The 23,169-nt window shown below is 45.3% G+C and overlaps 1 protein-coding gene across 1 annotated transcript in view; it reads right to left on the bottom strand.

Annotated features, from left to right (window-relative positions):
- Positions 1–23,169, bottom strand: part of LOC121549440 (microtubule-associated protein 4) — a 140,884-nt gene that overhangs the window by 101,465 nt on the left and 16,250 nt on the right. Inside the window, exon 2 of the mRNA XM_041861248.2 lies at positions 13,525–13,731. Within this exon, the coding sequence (XP_041717182.2) occupies positions 13,525–13,711 (187 nt within the window). The 5' untranslated portion in view covers positions 13,712–13,731. The remainder of the gene's footprint in view (positions 1–13,524; positions 13,732–23,169) is intronic.

The raw sequence follows: 23,169 nt of genomic DNA, 5'->3' as shown, positions 1-23,169 counted from the left end.
AGGAGAGGAGAGGAGAGGAGAGGAGAGGAGAGGAGAGGAGAGGAGAGGAGAGGAGAGGAGAGGAGAGGAGAGGAGAGGAGAGGAGAGGAGAGGAGAGGAGAGGGAGAGGAAGAGAGGAGAGAAAGAGAGGAGAGAAAGAGAGGAGAGCAGAGAGGAGAGCAGAGAGGAGAGAAGAGAGAAGAGAAGAGAGGAGAGAGCAGAGAGGAGAGCAGAGAGAGGAGAGGGGAGAGGAGAGAGGAGAGGGGAGAGGAGAGAGAGGAGAGCAGAGAGGACAGCAGAGAGGAGAGAGAAGAGAGAAGAGAGAAGAGCAGAGAGGAGAGAGGAGAGAAGAGAGAAGAGAGGAGATAAGAGAGAAGAGGATAGAGGATAGAGGATAGAGGAGAGAAGAGAGGAGAGAGGAGAGCAGAGAGGAGAGAAGAGCAGAGAGAAGAGAGAGGAGAGAGGAGAGAGGAGAGCAGAGAGGGGAGAGGGGAGAGGAGAGGAGATGAGAGAAAAGAGATGAGAGAATATAGGAGAGAAGAGCAGAGAGAAGAGAGGAGAGAAGAGGAGAGAAGAGAGAGGAGAGAAGAGAAGAGCAGAGAGGAGAGAGAAGAGAGGGGAGGGGATGGGGGAGAGGGGATGGGGGAGAGGGGAGCAGAGAGAGGAGAGATGAGAAAGAGAGAGGAGAGATGAGAGAGAGGAAAGGGGAGAGAGAAGAGAGGAGAGCAGAGAGGAGAGAGGAGAGAGGAGAGCAGAGAGGAGAGATGAGAGAGGAGAGGGGAGAGCAGAGAGGAGAGAGGAGAGCAGAGAGGAGAGAGGAGAGCAGAGAGGAGAGAGGAGAGAGGAGAGGGGAGAGCAGAGAGGAGAGAAGAGAGGAGAGGAGAGACGAGAGGGAAAAGAGGAAGAAAAAGATGAGGACAAAGAAATGTAGGAATTAAGAAAAAGAGGATGAGAGCAAAAGAGAGAGACAGAAAGAAAGACAGTCAGACAGTCAGACAGACAGACAGACAAAGAGAGAGACAGAGAGATGGAGGGATGATGGAATGAGACAGAGAGAGATGGAGGGATGATCCAAAAGAAATGGAAGGAGAGTATGTGAGTGAGTATGATTAGGAGAAGGGGAACATGGTGCATGTTGGGTGAGAGGGGCGATTGGGAAGAGAACAAGAGTGCTGGTTAGTAAAGCAATCCCAACAGGACCAGATCTGTCAACTACAACCCATCCCCAGGACCAGATCTGTCAACTACAACCCATCCCATCCCCAGATCTGTCAACTACATCCCCAGCATTCTCCCTATACAGGAACATACAGTACCAGTCAAAAGTTTGGACACACCTACTCATTCCAGGGTTTTTCTATATTTTTTGTTTGTAGAATAATATTGAAGACATCAAAACTATGAAATAACACATATGGAATCATGTAATAACCAAAAAAGTGTTAAACAAATCAAAATATATTTGAGATTTGAGATTCTTCAAGGTAGCCACCCTTTGCCTTGATGACAGCTTTACACACTCTTGGCCTTCTCTCAACCAGCTTCATGAGGTAGTCACCTGGAATGCATTTCAATTAACAGGTGTGCCTTGTTAAAATATAATTTGTGGAATTTCTTTCCATCTTAATGCGTTTGAGCCAATCAGTTGTGTTGTGAAAAGGTAGGTTGGGGGGTATACAGAAGATAGCCCTATTTGGTAAAAGACCAAGTTCATATTATGGCAAGAACAGCTCAAATAAGCAAAGAGAAATGACAGTCCATCATTACTTTAAGACATGAAGGTCAGTCAATCCGGAACATTTCAAGAACTTTGAAAGTTTCTTCAAGTGCAGTCGCAAAAACCATCAAGAGCTTTGATGAAACTGGCTCTCATGAGGACCGCCACAGGAAAGGAAGACCAAGAGTTACCTCTGCTGCAGAGGATAAGTTCATTAGAGTTAACTGCAACTCAGATTGCAGCCCAAACAAATGCTTTACAGAGATCAAGTAACAGACACATCTCAACATCAACTGTTCAGAGGAGACTACGGGAATCAGGCCTTCATGGTCGAATTGCTGAAACCACTACTAAAGGACACCAATAAGAAGAAGAGACTTGCTTGGGCCAAGAAACACGAGCAATGGACATTAGAACGGCGGAAATCTGTCCTTTGGTCTGATGAGTCCAAATTTGACATTTCTGGTTCTAACCACCGTGTCTTTGTGTGGTTCCCACCGTGAAGCATGGAGGAGGAGGTGTGATGGTGTGGGGGTGCTTTGGTGGTGACACTGTCAGTGATTTATTTAGAATTCAAGGCACACTTAACCAGCATGGCTAACACAGCATTCTGCAGTGATACGCCATCCCATCTGGTTTGCGCTTAGTGGGACTGTCATTTGTTTTTCAACAGGACAATGACCCACAACACACCTCCAGGCTGTGTAAGGGCTATTTGACCAAGGAGAGTGATGGAGTGCTGCATCAGATGACCTGGCCTCCACAATCACCCGACCTCATCCCAGTTGAGATGGTTTGGGATGAGTTGGACCGCAGAGTGAAGGAAAAGCAGCCAACAAGTGCTCAGCATATGTGGGAACTCCTTCAAGACTGTTGGAAAAGCATTCCTCATAAATCTGGTTGAGAGAATGCCAAGAGTGTGCAAAGCTGTCATCAAAGCAAAGGGTGGCTACTTTGAAGAATCTCAAATATAAGATATATTTTTGATTTGTTTAACACTTTTTTGGTTACTACATGATTCCATATGTGTTATTTCATAGTGTTGATGTCTTCACTATTATTCTACAATATAGAAAATAGTTTTAAAAAAACAACAACCCTTGAATGGGTGTGTGTGTTCAAACCTTTGACTGGTACTGTACATACATCGCAGCCAGTGGCATCAAAAAGCACATATATACTCACAGGCGCGTATGGATGACACACACACACACACACACACACACACACACACACACACACACACACACACACACACACACACACACACACACACACACACACACACACACACACACACACACGTCTCTCAAGTTTAGGGTTCCTGGGGCCTCCGTCACTATGTTCCTAATTCTCCGACCTAGTTACTACTTATACCTACTGCCTCTCCTCTCCTCTCCTCTCTACTCCTCTCCTCTCCTCTCCCCATCCTCTCCTCTCCCCATCCTCTCCTCTCCTCTCCTCTCTACTCCTCTCCTCTCCTCTTCCTCTCCTCTCCTCTCCTCTCCTCTCCCTCATCCTCTCCTCTCCTCTCCTCTCTACTCCTCTCCTCTCCCCATCCTCTCCTCTCCTCTCCTCTCTCTCCTCTCTACTCCTCTCCTCTACTCCTCTCCTCTCCTCTCTACTCCTCTCCTCTCCTCTCCTCTCCTCTCCTCTGCTTTCCAAAGGGTTACTTTTGATAACAATGATAAATGGAATCCATGTGCCCAGAAAAGGCCAGATGTTATGTGCTAGTAGTCAGGCACAAGGGCACCACCAGCAGGTGGCTATTATACATTATAAAGAAACTAGTTAAATCTAGTTCAAGGGGCAATCAGCAGTTGCTACATTCATTTTCAACGTATAAATTAATGACATGTACCCATTGATTCTTGAAGAATATAACTCATGAGCTTAGTTCAACTGTCGTACCCCATCAGAACCCAAAATATAAGCTTGTTTTACTCCAATGTTTGTAAACAAAGTCAATATAAACAAACACTGTTCAGCCTCAAAACATGGTTACAACTATAATGTTGATATCATGGATGGTCAGTCCTTGCATCTATAGCTCTGTCTATGAATTTGAGAGTGGTTACATTTCTCCAGCCCTATCCCTCAGACTATTTACTGAAACGGTGGCGAGGACCCGTGTTGGAAAAAGTACCCAATTGTCATACTTGAGTAAAAGTAAAAGGTACCTTAAAATTACTCAAGTAAAAGTGAAAGTCACCCAGTAAAATACTACTTGAGTAAAAGTCTAAAAGTATTTGGTTTTAAATATACATACGTTTCGAAAGTAAATGTAATTGCTAAAATATACTTAAGTATCAAAAGTAAAAGTATTAATCATTTAAAATTCCTTATATTAAGCAAACCAGACGGCACCATTTTCTTGTTTTTATATTTACGGATAGCCAGGGGCACGCTCCAACACTCAGACATAATTTACAAACAAAGCATGTGTGTTTAGTGAGTCCGTCAGATCAGAGGCAGTAGAGGTGACAAGGGACGTTCTCTTGATACAGTAAGTGCATGAATTTGACCATTTTCCTGTCCTGCTAAGCATTCAAAATGTAATGAGTACTTAGGGGTGTCAGGGAAAATGTATTGTGTAAAAAGTACATTATTTTCTTTAAGAATGTAGTGAAGTAAAATTAAAAGTTGTCAGAAATAGAAATAGTAAAGTAAAGTACAGATACTCCAAAGTAGTACTTTAAAGTATTTTTACTTAAGTACTTTACACCAGGACGCTTTGTTATTGTTTCTACTGCTGATTAAAGTCCCAGTCAAAAACTTGATTTTCCACCGGCCACAAGCTCTATCCTCTTATACAGCTCAACCTGGGCTGAAGGGAGAGAGAGCTGTACCCTATTTCTGTGGTAAGTATGAGTGTTGGTGTACGAGAGCAAAAAGCTCAGACTAAGCATTTCCTCAATGCAATTGCAGCCTCATCTTGGTCAGTACTTCAAGAAAGGAGAATGTGAAGTGGATTGGAATGCTCAGAATGGCAAAGGAATTAGAATGATAAGATGGAAGCAAAGAAATCCGAACACATAGAAAGAAAGAAAATAAGTGTAAAAAGCACACACCAGTGTTTCCCCTATATGCATTTAGCAGCGGCGCACAGTCACTGCTAAATCGTGGCCGCCACAAAAACAAAATCCTAGGGGAAACACTTCACACACACCGACAGGAAGTGGAATTCCCCTTACACTGTTGAAATGTATGAAATATATGCAGACCTCCTACAGCACAGGTTTGTCTATTAGTGGGTAATTAAAAGGGCTGCTCAATAGGAGGATACAGAGGCAGCGTTAGTCTCTCTCCAGTTAGTTAATTACCTCAGAGGAGAAAGAGGATTAGACACTAATGAAGCTTCCATTAGATTATAAGAACACGCTAGTAAAGGGCTACTCATCAATTCACACAAAAACCAATTTCAGATGGAAGTCTCAAAACTGGTCAATCGATTTCAACTGGGACTACAAACGGATTAGAGAGTGGAGACAGCCCTTGAGAAACTGAAGTGATCCACGGCAGCCCTTGAGAAAGTGCAACGTGAATGTTCACAGAAACAGACTGTTTATGATGTCACTTCAAGGTTCTTATACACAAAGCAGCATTAAAAGATGACGCAAAAGGTACCTAAAATAAGTTTCCAGAAGATTCCATAGGTTTACTGTGGACATTAGCAACAGCTACTCATCCTCAGAGACAGGCCAAAGTAGAGAGCAAGATAAAGACGTAGGTGTATGTCTTTCTATAAATAGTCTGTGTAGAGGAAATTAAACAGAGCAGTGGCAAAAACAGTAAAAGGCCTTGTGCTCTATCAGTGAGGGGAAAAGTATTGGATCCCCTGCTGATTTTGTACATTTGCCCACTGACAAAGAAATGATCAGTCTATAATTTTAATGGTAGGTTTATTTGAACAGTGAGAGACAGAATAACAACAACAAAAAAACAGAAAAACGCATGTCAAAAATGTTATAAATTGATCTGCATTTTAATGAGGGAAATAAGTATTTGACCCCCTCTCAATCAGAAAGATTTCTGGCTCCCAGGTGTCTTTTATACAGGTAACGAGCTGAGATTAGGAGCACAATCTTAAAGGGAGTGCTCCTAATCTCAGTGTGTTACCTGTATAAAAGACACCTGTCCACAGAAGCAATCAATCAATCAGATTCCAAACTCTCCACCATGGCCAAGACCAAAGAGCTCTCCAAGGATGTCAGGGACAAGATTGTAGACCTACTCAAGGCTGGAATGAGCTACAAGACCATCGCCAAGCAGCTTGGTGAGAAGGTGACAACAGTTGGTGTGATTATTCGCAAATGGAAGAAACACAAAAGAACTGTCAATCTCCCTCGGCCTGGGGCTCCATGCAAGTTCTCACCTCGTGGAGTTGCAATGATCATGAGAACGGTGAGGAATCAGCCCAGAACTACACGGTAGGATCTTGTCAATGATCTCAAGGCAGCTGGGACCATAGTCACCAAGAAAACAATTGGTAACACACTACGCCGTGAAGGACAAATCCTGCAGCGCCCACAAGGTCCCTCTGCTCAAGAAAGCAGATATACATGCCCGTTTGAAGTTTGCCAATGAACATCTGAATGATTCAGAGGAGAACTGGGTGAAAGTGTTGTGGTCAGATGAGACCAAAATCGAGCTCTTTGGCATCAACTCAACTCGCTGTGTTTGGAGGAGGAGGAATGCTGCCTATGACCCCAAGAACACCATCCCCACCGTCAAACATGGAGGTGGAAACATTATGCTTTGGGGGTGTTTTTCTGCTAAGGGGACAGGACAACTACACCGCATCAAAGGGACGATGGACGGGGCCATGTACCGTCAAATCTTGGGTGAGAACCTCATTCCCTCAGCCAGGGCATTGAAAATGGGTCGTGGATGGGTATTCCAGCATGACAATGACCCAAAACACACGGCCAAGGCAACAAAGGAGTGGCTCAAGAAGAAGCACATTAAGGTCCTGGAGTGGCCTAGCCAGTCTCCAGACCTTAATCCCATAGAAAATCTGTGGAGGGAGCTGAAGGTTCGAGTTGCCAAACGTCAGCCTCGAAACCTTAATGACTTGGAGAAGATCTGCAAAGAGGAGTGGGACAAAATCCCTCCTGAGATGTGTGCAAACCTGGTGACTAATTACAAGAAACGTCTGATCTCTGTGATTGCCAACAAGGGTTTTGCCACCAAGTACTAAGTCATGTTTTGCAGAGGGGTCAAATACATATTTCCCTCATTAAAATGCAAATCAATTTATAACATTTTTGACATACGTTTTTCTGGATTTTTGTTGTTGTTATTCTGTCTCTCACTGTTCAAATAAACCTACCATTAAAATTATAGACTGATTATGTCTTTGTCAGTGGGCAAACATACAAAATCAGCAGGGGGATCACATTTTTTCCCTCACTGTACTCCACTAAAATCAGGCCACAGCCGCTGGACTGACACACTGTCAGATCCAAAATGGCAGGCCTTGTCCCACTGTATGGCATTATCAGTCACTTACCTGGAGATGCTTACGTAAGGTTACGGGACATTACACAAACACACTTCTACTCACTTTTAGGATTACTGCAATTACACTTTTCCTACACTGGGTTGGGCCTAGTTACAGCAGCCCAAACCCTTCCCAGAAAACCACGGAGGACTGAATTAAAGTGAGATTACACATTGGCAGCTATCCACACATTTAACAGCATGGATTAACTGTAGTATCAGTAGCGTATAGACGGTGGAACCACATACACTAAGGAGTAATCCTGGGGTTAATTTCATATGTTAAAGAGTAATCGTGGGGTTAATTTCATAATCCTGGGGTTAATTTCATACACTAAGGAGTAATCCTGGGGTTAATTTAATTTGTTAAGGAGTAATCCTGGGGTTAATTTAATATACTAAAGAGTAATCCTGGGGTTAATTCAATATGCGAAGCAGTAATCCTGGGGTTAATTTCATACGCTAAGCAGTAATCCTGGGGTTAATTTCATATGCTAAGGAGTAATCCTGGAGTTAATTTCATATGCTAAAGAGTACTCCTGGGGTTAATTTCATATGCTAAGGAGTAATCCTGGAGTTAATTTCATATGCTAAAGAGTAATCCTGGGGTTAATTTCATATGCTAAAGAGTAATCCTGGGGTTAATGTCATATGCTAAGGAGTAATCCAGGGGTTAATTTCATAATCCTGGGGTTAATTTCATATGATAAGGAGTAATCCTGGGGTTAATTTCATAATCCTGGGGTTAATTTCATACTTTATGGGGTAAACCTGAGGTTAATTTAATATGCTAAGCAGCAATCCTGGGGTTAATTTCATACACTAAGGAGTAATCCTGGGGTTAATTTCATATGCTAAGGAGTAATCCTGGTGTTAATTCACAGGATCTGCTCATACAGAGTGTGTAACTCTTTATGACATATGCTACAGGACAGTCACCTAGGTTAGTGTGTGGTGGGGGGTAATGGTACAGGACAGTCACCTAGGTTAGTGTGTGGTGGGGGGTAATGGTACAGGACAGTCACCTAGGTTGGTGTGTGGTAATGGTACAGGACAGTCACCTAGGTTAGTGTGTGGTGTGGGGTAATGGTACAGGACAGTCACCTAGGTTAGTGTGTGGTGTGGGGTAATGGTACAGGACAGTCACCTAGGTTAATGTGTGGTGGGGGGTAATGGTACAGGACATTCACCTAGGTTAGTGTGTGGTGGGGGGTAATGGTACAGGACAGTCACCTAGGTTAGTATGGGGTAATGGTACAGGACAGCCACCTAGGTTAGTGTGTGGTGTGGGGTAATGGTATAGAACAATCACCTAGGTTAGTGTGTGGTGATGGGGTAATGGTACAGGACAGTCACCTAGGTTAGTGTGTGGTAATGGTACAGGACAGTCACCTAGGTTAGTGTGTGGTGTGGGGTAATGGTACAGGACAGTCACCTAGGTTAGTGTGTGGTGGGGGGTAATGGTACAGGACAGTCACCTAGGTTAGTGTGTGGTGTGGGGTAATGGCACAGGATAGTCACCTAGGTTAGTGTGTGGTGTGGGGTAATGGTACAGGACAGTCACCTAGGTTAGTGTGTGGTGGGGGGTAAAGGTACAGGACAGCCACCTAGGTTAGTGTGGGGTAATAGTACAGGACAGTCACCTAGGTTAGTGTGGGGTAATGGTACAGGACAGTCACCTAGGTTAGTGTGTGGTGTGGGTAATGGTACAGGACAGTCACCTAGGTTAGTGTGTGGTGTGGGGTAATGGTACAGGACAGTCACCTAGGTTAGTGTGTGGTGGGGGGTAATGGTAAAGGACAGTCACCTAGGTTATTCTGTGGTGGGGGGTAATGGTACAGGACAGTCACCTAGGTTAGTGTGTGGTGTGGGGTAATGGTACAGGGCAGTCACCTAGGTTAGTGTGTGGTAATGGTACAGGACAGTCACCTAGGTTAGTGTGTGGTGTGGGGTAATGGTACAGGACAGTCACCTAGGTTAGTGTGTGGTGTGGGGTAATGGTACAGGACAGTCACCTAGGTTAGTGTGTGGTAATGGTACAGGACAGTCACCTAGGTCAGTGTGTGATGTGGGGTAATGGTACAGGGCAGTCACCTAGGTTAGTGTGTGGTGTGGGGTAATGGTACAGGACAGTCATCTAGGTTAGTGTGTGGTAATGGTACAGGACAGTCACCTAGGTTAGTGTGTGGTGTGGGGTAATGGTACAGGACAGTCACCTAGGTTAGTGTGTGGTGTGGGGTAATGGTACAGGACAGTCACCTAGGTTAGTGTGTGGTGGGGGGTAATGGTAAAGGACAGTCACCTAGGTTATTCTGTGGTGGGGGGTAATGGTACAGGCCAGTCACATAGGTTAGTGTGTGGTGGGGGGTAATGGTACAGGACAGTCACCTAGGTTAGTGTGTGGTAATGGTACAGGACAGTCACCTAGGTTAGTGTGTGGTGTGGGGTAATGGTACAGGACAGTCACCTAGGTTAGTGTGTGGTGGGGGGTAATGGTACAGGACAGTCACCTAGGTTAGTGTGTGGTGGGGGTAATGGTACAGGACAGTCACCTAGGTTAGTGTGTGGTGGGGGGTAATGGTACAGGACAGTCACCTAGGTTAGTGTGTGGTGGGGGTAATGGTACAGGACAGTCACCTAGGTTAGTGTGGGGTAATGGTACAGGACAGTCACCTAGGTTAGTGTGGGGGTAATGGTACAGGACAGTCACCTAGGTTAGTGTGTGGTGTGGGGGTAATGGTACAGGACAGTCACCTATGTTAGTGTGTGGTAATTGTACAGGACAGTCACCTAGGTTAGTGTGTGGTGTGGGGTAATGGTACAGGACAGTCACCTAGGTTAGTGTGTGGTGTGGGATAATGGTACAGGACAGTCACCTAGGTTAGTGTGTGGTGTGGGGTAATGGTACAGGACAGTCACCTAGGTTAGTGTGGGGTAATGGTACAGGACAGTCACCTAGGTTAGTGTGGGGTAATGGTACAGGACAGTCATCTAGATTAGTGTGTGGTGTGGGGTAATGGTACAGGACAGTCACCTAGGTTAGTGTTTGGTAATGGTACAGGGCAGTCACCTAGGTTAGTGTGTGGTGTGGGGTAATGGTACAGGACAGTCACCTAGGTTAATGTGTGGTGTGGGGTAATGGTACAGGACAGTCACCTAGGTTAGTGTGTGGTGTGGGGTAATGGTACAGGACAGTCACATAGGTTAGTGTGTGGTGGGGGGTAATGGTACAGGACAGTCACCTAGGTTAGTGTGGGGTAATGGTACAGGACAGTCACCTAGGTTAGTGCGTGGTGTGGGGTAATGGTACAGGACAGTCACCTAGGTTAGTGTGTGGTAATGGTACAGGACAGTCACCTAGGTTAGTGTGTGGTGTGGGGTAATGGTACAGGACAGTCACCTAGGTTAGTGTGTGGTGTGGGGTAATGGTACAGGACAGTCACCTAGGTTAGTGTGTGGTGTGGGGTAATGGTACAGGACAGTCACCTAGGTTAGTGTGTGGTAATGGTACAGGACAGTCACCTAGGTTAGTGTGTGGTGTGGGGTAATGGTACAGGACAGTCACCTAGGTTATTCTGTGGTGGGGGGTAATGGTACAGGACAGTCACCTAGGTTAGTGTGTGGTGTGGGGTAATGGTACAGGGCAGTCACATAGGTTAGTGTGTGGTAATGGTACAGGACAGTCACCTAGGTTAGTGTGTGGTGTGGGGTAATGGTACAGGACAGTCACCTAGGTTAGTGTGTGGTGTGGGGTAATGGTACAGGACAGTCACCTAGGTTAGTGTGTGGTAATGGTACAGGACAGTCACCTAGGTCAGTGTGTGATGTGGCGTAATGGTACAGGGCAGTCACCTAGGTTAGTGTGTGGTGTGGGGTAATGGTACAGGACAGTCATCTAGGTTAGTGTGTGGTAATGGTACAGGACAGTCACCTAGGTTAGTGTGTGGTGTGGGGTAATGGTACAGGACAGTCACCTAGGTTAGTGTGTGGTGTGGGGTAATGGTACAGGACAGTCACCTAAGTTATTCTGTGGTGGGGGGTAATGGTACAGGCCAGTCACATAGGTTAGTGTGTGGTGGGGGGTAATGGTACAGGACAGTCACCTAGGTTAGTGTGTGGTAATGGTACAGGACAGTCACCTAGGTTAGTGTGTGGTGTGGGGTAATGGTACAGGACAGTCACCTAGGTTAGTGTGTGGTGGGGGGTAATGGTACAGGACAGTCACCTAGGTTAGTGTGTGGTGGGGGGTAATGGTACAGGACAGTCACCTAGGTTAGTGTGTGGTGGGGGGTAATGGTACAGGACAGTCACCTAGGTTAGTGTGTGGTGGGGGGTAATGGTACAGGACAGTCACCTAGGTTAGTGTGGGGTAATGGTACAGGACAGTCACCTAGGTTAGTGTGGGGTAATGGTACAGGACAGTCACCTAGGTTAGTGTGTGGTGTGGGGTAATGGTACAGGACAGTCACCTATGTTAGTGTGTGGTAATTGTACAGGACAGTCACCTAGGTTAGTGTGTGGTGTGGGGTAATGGTACAGGACAGTCACCTAGGTTAGTGTGTGGTGTGGGATAATGGTACAGGACAGTCACCTAGGTTAGTGTGTGGTGTGGGGTAATGGTACAGGACAGTCACCTAGGTTAGTGTGGGGTAATGGTACAGGACAGTCACCTAGGTTAGTGTGGGGTAATGGTACAGGACAGTCATCTAGATTAGTGTGTGGTGTGGGGTAATGGTACAGGACAGTCACCTAGGTTAGTGTTTGGTAATGGTACAGGGCAGTCACCTAGGTTAGTGTGTGGTGTGGGGGTAATGGTACAGGACAGTCACCTAGGTTAATGTGTGGTGTGGGGTAATGGTACAGGACAGTCACCTAGGTTAGTGTGTGGTGTGGGGTAATGGTACAGGACAGTCACATAGGTTAGTGTGTGGTGGGGGGTAATGGTACAGGACAGTCACCTAGGTTAGTGTGGGGTAATGGTACAGGACAGTCACCTAGGTTAGTGCGTGGTGTGGGGTAATGGTACAGGACAGTCACCTAGGTTAGTGTGTGGTAATGGTACAGGACAGTCACCTAGGTTAGTGTGTGGTGTGGGGTAATGGTACAGGACAGTCACCTAGGTTAGTGTGTGGTGTGGGGTAATGGTACAGGACAGTCACCTAGGTTAGTGTGTGGTGTGGGGTAATGGTACAGGACAGTCACCTAGGTTAGTGTGTGGTAATGGTACAGGACAGTCACCTAGGTTAGTGTGTGGTGTGGGGTAATGGTACAGGACAGTCATCTAGGTTAGTGTGTGGTGTGGGGTAATGGTACAGGACAGTCACCTAGGTTAGTGTGTGGTAATGGTACAGGACAGTCACCTAGGTTAGTGTGTGGTGTGGGGTAATGGTACAGGACAGTCACCTAGGTTAGTGTGTGGTGGGGGGTAATGGTACAGGACAGTCACCTAGGTTAGTGTGTGGTAATGGTACAGGACAGTCACCTAGGTTAGTGTGTGGTAATGGTACAGGACAGTCACATAGGTTAGTGTGTGGTGTAATGGTACAGGACAGTCACCTAGGTTAGTGTGTGGTAATGGTACAGGACAGTCACCTAGGTTAGTGTGTGGTGGGGGGTAATGGTACAGGACAGTCACCTAGGTTAGTGTGTGGTGGGGGGTAATGGTACAGGACAGTCACCTAGGTTAGTCTGTGGTGGGGGGTAATGTGAAAGAAGATTTTTCTTTTTCTCCTCTCCCAGGAAGGAAGAAAAGAAGGAAGGAAGTTGTTGAGGAGATTATGGGAACAATAAAGACATGACCCTGAGAGGAGAGCATTATCCTGAGAGGAGAGCATTATCCTGAGAGGTGAGCATTATTTTGAGAGGGGAGCATTATCCTGAGAGTAGAGCATTATCCTGAGAGTGGAGCATTATCCTGAGAGTAGAGCATTATCCTGAGAGTAGAGCATTATCCCAAGAGGAGAGCATTATCCTGTAGTGGAACATTATCCTGAGAGGAGAGCGTGAGTCTTACACCTCACCACACCACGACCTCAGTCACCCCTCCTTCACTAAAGACTGTCCCCTGGTTAGGAAGGATATGCACTTGGAAGCCCGTAGGAGCATAAGTTCAAAGTTATTCACTGTAGGCTAATTAGCTTCTATAGTACTTGGCTAGGATGGCAGATGCTCATTCATATTGCCCATTGTCATCAATCAACCAATCAATCAATCAACCAACCAAACCAATCCCCTTCACTTGTCCCATCATTGTATTAGTGACCTCTCTCGTGCTCCCTCCCCTCGTCCCTTCGTCCCCCCAAACCCTTCCCCTCCGGCCAGCTCACCTGCCCTGGTCCCGTCGTTGTCCAGCAGGGGGATGTAGTCTGTCTTGCCTACCGTCTCGCCCACCTGGTCGTCAAAGGCCTCAGACTCCAGCTGGGCCACAAAGTCTCTCTCCACCAGGCCCTCTGGGCCCGCCTGGAGCACGCTGTCCGTCAGAGCATCACTCAGACTCAGGTCCAGCTCTGCCATGGTTCTGGTTCTGGAGGGAGCTGGGGGGAGTAGAAACAGGGACAAGCAGGGGTGTAAGGTTAGATACGGAATTTAAATGGATGCAGGAAGGACAGTTTTGGATGGATGAAACATTTGAGTTACATGCAAAAAATATACAGTACCATTCAAAAGTTTGGACACACCTGCTCATTCAAGGGTTTTTCTTTATTTGTACTATTTTCTACATTGTAGAATCATAGTGAAGACATCAAAACTGTGAAATAACACATATGGAATCATGTAGTATCCCAAAAAGTGTTAAACAAATGAAAATATATTTAAGATTTTTTAAGATTTTGAGCCAATCAGTTGTGTTGTGACAAGGTAGGGGTGGGGGTATACAGAAGAGAGCCCTATTTGGTAAAATACCAAGTCCATATTATGGCAAGAACAGCTCAAATAAGCAAAGAGAAACGACAGTCCATCATTACTTTAAGACATGAAGGTCAGTCAATACGGAACATTTCAAGAACTTTGAAAGTTTCTTCAAGTGCAGTCGCAAAAACCATCAAGCGCTATGATGAAACTGGCTCTCATGAGGACCGCCACAGGAAAGGAAGACCCAGAGTTACCTCTGCTGCAGAGGATAAGTTCATTAGAGTTACCATCCTCAGAAATTACAGCCCAAATAAATGCTTCACAGAGTTCAAGTAACAGACACATCTCAACATCAACTGTTCAGAGGAGACAGCGTGATTCAGGCCATGGTCAAATTGCTACAAAGAAACCACTACTAAAGGACACCAATAAGAAGACGAGACTTGCTTGGGCCAAGAAACATGAGCAATGGACATTACACCGGTGGAAATCTGTCCTTTGGTCTGATGAGTCCAAATTTGACATTTTTGGTTCCAACCGCTGTGTCTTTCTGAGATGCAGAGTAGATGAACGGATGATCTCCGCATGTGTAGTTCCCACCGTGAAGCATGGAGGATGAGGTGTGATGGTGTGTGGGGTGCTTTGCTGGTAACACTGTCTGTGATTTATTTTGAATTCAAGGCACACTTAACCAGCATAGCTACCACAGCATTCTGCAGCGATACGCCATCCCATCTGGTTTCCAACAAGTGCTCAGCATATGTGGGAACTCCTTCAAGACTGTTGGAAAAGCATTCCAGGCGAAGCTGGTTGAGAGAATGCCAAGAGTGTGCAAAGGGTGGCTACTTTGAAGAATCTCAAATATAAAATATATTTTCATTTGTTTAACAATTTTTTGGTTACTACATGTTTCCATATGTGTTATTTCACAGATTTGATGCCTTCACTATTATTCTACAATGTAGAAAATAGTAAAAATTAAGAAAAACCATTGAATGAAAATGTATGCACTCACTAACTGTTAGTCGCTCTGGATAAGAGCGTCTGCTAAATGACTAAAATGTAAAAAATGAACGAGTAGGTGTTTCCAAAGTTTTGACTGGTACTTTATATAATATAATAGTTCACGATGTAGACCTATAAACATTAGTGTATGTTACATTTTAACTGTCCCAACAACTCAAATTGTATATTTAGCAGATGCATCATTCATGAAATCTCCCAACCAGCATCCCACACAGAGCCAGCAGGCAGGCCTCCAGAGGTTCCAGCTGTCTCTAACGTCTGTAATGTAATGTCTTTCTGGGCCACAAGGGGTCAGCCTCTCTGCTAGGCCCACATTGACAATAATCTGGGACATCCACGGATGTTCCCAACGAGAAAACAGCACACCCTGTGCTATGTTACATGGTGCTGTAGCGCTAGGGTGAGCGACAGACAGACAGACAGACAGACAGACAGACAGACAGACAGACAGACAGACAGACAGACGAAAGGCTGGCTGATGATCAGGCCAACGAGATAGGACACGGCTCTAGGGTCATCTGACCAACGAACGCTGCGAGAATCTGCTGAGTTATATGGTGTCATCTTTCACCGACGTTGGAGGGCTAATGACAGGTTATAATTCTGCTCAGTGTTCCCTCCGTCCTCTGTCCCTCTCTCTCTCTGTTTTCATTTCCCAACAAGCCTTCCCATTCCCTCTTTTTCCCCTTCTTTCTTCTCCTCTAATCTCTCCCCCATTCTTCCCTTTTTACACTGTCCCCTCCTTCCCCTGGTTTCCTCAATCAAGGAGATTAGGATAACATGTGCCAATGGTGTATCAGAGAAAGGGATTGGGGTTAGTGCTGAGAAGAGCAGAGTGGCACACGTTCCAGAAGAACCTCTCTCTCTCTCCCTCTCTCCCTCCCTCCTGCCTGCCTCCCTCCCTCCCTCCCTCCCTGCCAGGCAGAACTCACACATCCAGTGCAGTGAGGACAGCTAACCTGGAGTGCACTTCTCTATCCCTCTTCCTCCCTCTCTTTGAAATCTTTGCCTCCTCTCTGCATCTTTCCCTCTGTACTTTCACATCGTGGACGTACGTACGTAAACAAATCATTTCTTAAGTGACCAGCCAGTGTTCTACAGGGCTACAGTCTGTATGGTGGAGTCCTCCCTCTGTCTCTCTCGCTCTCTCTTTCTCTTTTCACAGAGCTGTGTATATATACTGAGTGTGCTTTTGCCCTCAGAACAACCTCAGTTCGTCGGGGCATGGACTACAAGGTGTCGAAAGCGTTCCACAGGGATGCTGGCCAATGTTGACTCCAATGCTTCCCACAGTTGTGTCAAGTTGGCTGGATGTCCTTTGGGTGGTGGACCATTCTTGATACACATGGGAAACTGTTGAGCGTGAAAAACCCCATCAGCGTTGCAGTTCTTGACACACTCAAACCGGTGCGCTTGGCACCTACTACCATACCCCGTTCAAAGGCACTTCAATCTTTTGTCTTGTCCATTCACCCTCTGAATGGCACACATACACAATTGTCTCAAGGCTAAAAATCATTCTTTAACCTGTCTCCTCCCCTTCATCTACACTGATTGAAGTGGATTTAACAAGTGACATCAATAAAGGATCATAACTTCCACCTGGATTCGCCTGGTCAGTCTATGTCATGGAAAGAGCAGGTGTTCTTAATGTTTGTAAACTCAGTGTATAACACCATAACACGCCATGAGCGCCATCTGCTGGTCAGTCTGGTAGGTGACTATATGGGCACTTTGAGGAACCAGGGAAACAATGCCTACCTTAAAGCCTTTTCACCACAGGAGGTTGGTGGCACCTTAATTGGGGAGGACGGTCTCGTGGTAATGGTTGGAACGGAATGAGTGGAATGGTATCAAATACAACAAACACATGGTTTCCATGGTTTCCATGTGTTTGATGCAATTTAATTCGCTCCGTTCCAGCAATTATTATGAGCCGTCCTACCCTCAGCAGCCTCCACTGCTTTTCAGGTACTTCTCATTTGATAGCCCAGTCAATGTTATACTGTTGAGTCAATGGCAAAATGCTATTGTATAGAGAGGCAGAACTGGTTTTACAGTGTCTGTAAATCAGAGGAGGCTGGCGGAAGGAGCTATAGGAGGACGGGCTCATTATAATGTCTGGAATGGAATTAATGGAACGGAGTCAAGAATGTGGTTTCATATGTCTGATACCGTTCCATTGATTCCATTCCAGACATTACAATGAGCCCCTCCTCCTATAGCTCCTCCCACCAGCCTCCACTGCTGTAAATGTTTAGTATCGTATGAAGTGCAAACTAGATTTCCCTCTGGAGCAAAAACAAATCAACTGAAACGTGAACATTCACAATACAGAGTGTAAGACTCAAACAGTCTATGGGAGGTTCCTGTAAACTGCAGTAGCATACACACAGTCTCCAATGGAGACGGTGTACCTCTCTCAGGCCTTGGCTACCACCAGAAAGCCAGTGTGGTTAAAACGGTGCCCCAGTTTCACTAGTAAACCAGCCTCATGTCACGTCTGTGATGGGAGACTAAGCCATGCCACACACACCAACCAACGTTGCTTCAATGGAAGTATCCAATGATGAGACCAAATTTAACTCCAATGATGAGACCAAATTTAACGCCAATGATGAGACCAAATTTAACGCCAATGATGAGACCAAATTTAACTCCAATGATGAGACCAAATTTAACTCCAATGATGAGACCAAATTTAACTCCAATGATGAGACCAAATTTAACGGCAATGATGAGACCAAATTTAACTCCAATGATGAGACCAAATTTAACTCCAATGATGAGACCAAATTTAACGCCAATGATGAAACCAAATTTAACTCCAATGATGAGACCAAATTTAACTCCAATGATGAGACCAAATTTAACTCCAGCTGGTGGACAAATTCACTTCAGCTGGCTAGCTTGGCTTCTTCCACAATCATGGCATTTAAACTGACCTTGAATTGAATTAGTGGAGTTGCTCTCAAAGAAAAGAACCCAAATGGTGTTGCTGTAGTTTTTTGGCTCAGATTCTTAACAATTAACATTACCAATTTGGTGTGGCCACTCGGACACCATGTTGTGTCTGTTCTCTGGCTGACATGAGGTTCATCTGCTGCAACAGATCACTAGTGTGTGTAAACAGAGTAGCCGACAGCTCACATAGGTGAGTCATATTAAACCAAGATCAACAAAGCTGACATTCATCCATGCTAAAGGCTAAATGGAATTTAAGGACGAAATAACCAGCCTGTGGGTTTCACAGCTAAATCTTCTAAAGTGAAATAAAAGATAAAATAAATGTTTAAGGGCATTTCAAAATGGCCACAATAGCAGACAACGTGCCAAATCTGACGTAATGCCCATCATAATCTATGGACTTGGTAGCGCCTTATGGATTCTTTAAGTGGCACTCCTACGTGTTGACCCGGCAGACATGGTAGATACTGCATGTGCACTATTTAGTGTGGGTTTTCCTATCAGCTTACTGCACAGTCACCCTGGGCACAGCGCAATGCCAGGGCCAGTGTTTTTAGAGGCCCTCCTCTTGGTCGCAGAGACAGTTTTGCTGTTTTAAAGCTAATTTCCTGCAATTCTACACATTTTTGCCATGTGGCTGAAAGAACATTTGCAGTTTTAAAGCTAATTTCCTACAATTATACACATTTTGCCATGTGGCTGAAAGAATATTTGCAGTTTTAAACCTAATTTCCTACAATTCTACACATTTTGCCATGTGGCTGAAAGAATATTTGCAGTTTTAAACCTAATTTCCTACAATTCTACACATTTTGCCATGGCTTATGCCTTGATCTTATGCTATCTGAGTGACTCAAACATTGTAACAAAATCAATGGGGGCCCCACATTTTTGGAATTTTAGATTCTCCCTGACTGTCTAGTTTTTATTTTGGTGATTATTAGTTAATATAAAAATATATATAACTCCGTTATCTTTTGTAGATATTTTATATCTGGTTTTAGTCATTTCAGTTTACACTGAAAACGTTTTACCACCCCGAAAAATAATTGTCGATAAAAAAAAAAAATGTTGCAGTGGCGGCCACGATTTAGCAGTGGTGGTGCGCCACTGCTAAATGCATATAGGGGAAACACTGAGGGCCAAGACCTACAAGGGATGCAAGGGTCACCCACAAGACCTACAAGACCTACAAGGGTCACCCACAAGACCTACAAGGGATGCAAGGGTCACCCACAAGACCTACAAGACCTACAAGGGTCACCCACAAGACCTACAAGGGATGCAAGGGTCACCCACAAGACCTATAAGACCTACAAGGGTCACCCACAAGACCTACAAGGGATGCAAGGGTCACCCACAAGACCTACAAGGGATGCAAGGGTCACCCACAAGACCCACAAGGGTCACCCACAAGTACACATTGAACGTGAAGGTTGTGCTACTAAACTCAGCAAAAAAAGAAACGTCCCTTTTTCAGGACCCTGTCTTTCAAAGATAATTAGTAAAAATCCAAATAAATTCACAGATCTTAATTGTAAAGGGTTTAAACACTGTTTCCCATGCTTGTTCAATGAACCATAAACAATTAATGAACATGCACCTGTGGAACGGTCGTTAAGACACTAACAGCTTACAGACGGTAGGCAATTAAGGTCACAGTTGTGAAAACTTAGGAAAACTAAAGAGGCCTTTCCTGCAGGCTCATCCTGACATGACCCTCCAGCATGACAATGCCACCAGCTATACTGCTCGTTCTGTGCGTGATTTCCTGCAAGACAGGAATGTCAGTGTTCTGCCATGGCCAGCGAAGAGCCCGGCTCTCAATCCCATTGAGCACGTCTGGGACCTGTTGGATCGGAGGGTGAGGGCTAGGGCCATTCCCCCCAGAAATGTCTGGGAACTTGCAGGTGCCTTGGTGGAAGAGTGGGGTAACATCTCACAGCAAGAACTGGCAAATCTGGTGCAGTCCATGAGGAGGAGATGCACTGTAGTACTTAATGCAGCTGGTGGCCACACCAGATACTGACTGTTACTTTTGATTTTGACCCCCCCTTTGTTCAGGGACACATTATTCCATTTATGTTAGTCACATATCTGTGGAACTTGTTCAGTTTGTCTCAGTTGTTGAATCTTGTTATGTTCATAAAAATATTTACACGTTAAGTTTGCTGAAAATAAACACAGTTGACAGTGAGATTACGTTTCTTTTTTTGCTGAGTTTATATTGAATCAGATTATTGCTGCTGTCCTCTCCTTGCCTGTCCTCTCCAGAATCACTTCAAACTCAACTCCAATTCTCCCAAACACTGTAGCTACTGGCAGCGCTTCTGGACACAGACACCCTTGGACCAAAATGAGGAAGTGGAGGGACCCAGACAACTGTAGTCATTGGTCAATGTTTGTCCGGCTGCAACAACGTCCATTTCCTTAGGGGAAAAGTGGCACATTTACTGGGATGTCCTAAATTGCAATGTCCGCAGCCCTTGTGGCTCCAAAACAACTGTCATGCAGCTTGATACCGTTTATTTCCCATGGTAGACCTGTCATTTGGGTTGAGGTCACATGGGCAGTCTGTAGGACTCTCTGGCTCAGTCCAGTCTGTCCAATGAAGTCATTGGCTTCCAAGACAGACACTTCCTGGGGCGTGGCTGTGTGGGAGGAAATGAGGCTCTCGTACTGTGACGTCTCTCAGGTGGACCACACCCTTTCCTGTTCATGTAAGACATCTGGGGCTAGGACTGGTACTATGCCAACTGGTTTTATAAAAAGTAGTTCCAAAAGCATTATGAGTTGTCTTATGAGTTCCTTGTATCCTAAAAAAGAACAAAGTCAATGTTTCCAGTCAGGACCCAAGTCTTAGCCTAAGTCATGACCCTGAAGGAATGAGCCACGACCCACTGATCAGTTCCAAACCGCCAACTGGGGAAAAACTTAAATATAATTTTTAATAGAACCTTAAATTACTTGGTGAAAATCTTTCAATAAATCACAAAACCCCCAGACAAGACATCATGTTCTCTACTGGGGGATAGAAAACAGCTATGAGGAATTTTGGACCTCGGATGTCATCATGTCACATTCTAGGAGAGGTGATGACACTTTCTGGTTTTTCAGGCATTCTGCATCTGTCCTTGTTACTCTAACTAACTGTACCGTATCTCTCTGTGTGTGTGTGTGTGTGTGTGTGTGTGTATGTGTGTGTGAGACTGACTGTATGAGTGTTTGTGTGCAGTGACTCACACTCTGGCTGGCACCCAGCGGTCTTTGAATGTTTGAAAACAGCCCTCATCCACTTTCCACTTTCACTGGACTGGTCTCTGCCCAAGCCAACCGTGTGTGTGTGTGTGTGAGGCCCTGTATAGCGCGACACATCCCTTTTTCTGCACCACCACTTGTGTTCTGTTTCTACTGTTCTGTAGACAGCTGACAGGCCTGTTTCTAATGATCTTCAGACAGCTGACACAGGCCTGTTTCTAATGATCTGTAGACAGCTGACACAGGCCTGTTTCTACTGTTCTGTAGACAGCTGACACAGGCCTGTTTCTAATGATCTGCAAACAGCTGACACAGTTTCTACTGATATGCAGACAGCTGACAGGCCTGTTTCTACTGATTTGCAGACAGCTGACACAGGCCTGTTTCTACTGTTCTGTAGACAGCTGACAGGCCTGTTTCTAATGATCTGTAGACAGCTGACACAGGCCTGTTTCTAATGATCTGTAGACAGCTGACACAGGCCTGTTTCTACTGATCTGCAGACAGCTGACACAGGCCTGTTTCTACTGTTCTGTAGACAGCTGACAGGCCTGTTTCTAATGATCTTCAGACAGCTGACACAGGCCTGTTTCTAATGATCTGTAGACAGCTGACACAGGCCTGTTTCTACTGTTCTGTAGACAGCTGACACAGGCCTGTTTCTAATGATCTGCAAACAGCTGACACAGTTTCTACTGATATGCAGACAGCTGACAGGCCTGTTTCTACTGATTTGCAGACAGCTGACACAGGCCTGTTTCTACTGTTCTGTAGACAGCTGACAGGCCTGTTTCTAATGATCTGCAGACAGCTGACACAGGCCTGTTTCTAATGATCTGCAGACAGCTGACACAGGCCTGTTTCTACTGATCTGCAGACAGCTGACACAGGCCTGTTTCTACTGTTCTGTAGACAGCTGACAGGCCTGTTTCTAATGATCTTCAGACAGCTGACACAGGCCTGTTTCTACTGTTCTGTAGACAGCTGACACAGGCCTGTTTCTAATGATCTGCAAACAGCTGACACAGTTTCTACTGATATGCAGACAGCTGACAGGCCTGTTTCTACTGATTTGCAGACAGCTGACACAGGCCTGTTTCTACTGTTCTGTAGACAGCTGACAGGCCTGTTTCTAATGATCTGCAGACAGCTGACACAGGCCTGTTTCTAATGATCTGCAGACAGCTGACACAGGCCTGTTTCTACTGATCTGCAGACAGCTGACACAGGCCTGTTTCTACTGTTCTGTAGACAGCTGACAGGCCTGTTTCTAATGATCTTCAGACAGCTGACACAGGCCTGTTTCTACTGTTCTGTAGACAGCTGACACAGGCCTGTTTCTAATGATCTGCAAACAGCTGACACAGTTTCTACTGATATGCAGACAGCTGACAGGCCTGTTTCTACTGATTTGCAGACAGCTGACACAGGCCTGTTTCTACTGTTCTGTAGACAGCTGACAGGCCTGTTTCTAATGATCTGCAGACAGCTGACACAGGCCTGTTTCTAATGATCTGCAGACAGCTGACACAGGCCTGTTTCTACTGATCTGCAGACAGCTGACACAGGCCTGTTTCTACTGTTCTGTAGACAGCTGACAGGCCTGTTTCTAATGATCTTCAGACAGCTGACACAGGCCTGTTTCTAATGATCTGTAGACAGCTGACACAGGCCTTTTTCTCCATGCTGTTCACACATTACATTTTACAGTTTAGTCATTTAGCAGACGCTCTTATCCAGAGCGACTTACAGTGAGTTCATACATTATTTATTAATTTTTTTTCATACTGGAATCAAACCCACAACCCTGACGTTGCAAACACCACGCTCTACCAACTGAGCTACATCCCTGCCGGCCATTCCCTCCC

The sequence above is a fragment of the Coregonus clupeaformis genome, chromosome 34 (assembly GCF_020615455.1).
Source record: "Coregonus clupeaformis isolate EN_2021a chromosome 34, ASM2061545v1, whole genome shotgun sequence".
Lineage (NCBI taxonomy): Eukaryota > Metazoa > Chordata > Actinopteri > Salmoniformes > Salmonidae > Coregonus > Coregonus clupeaformis.
Note: the sequence above shows the minus strand (reverse complement) of the source record. Positions and strands in the feature narration are given on the sequence as shown.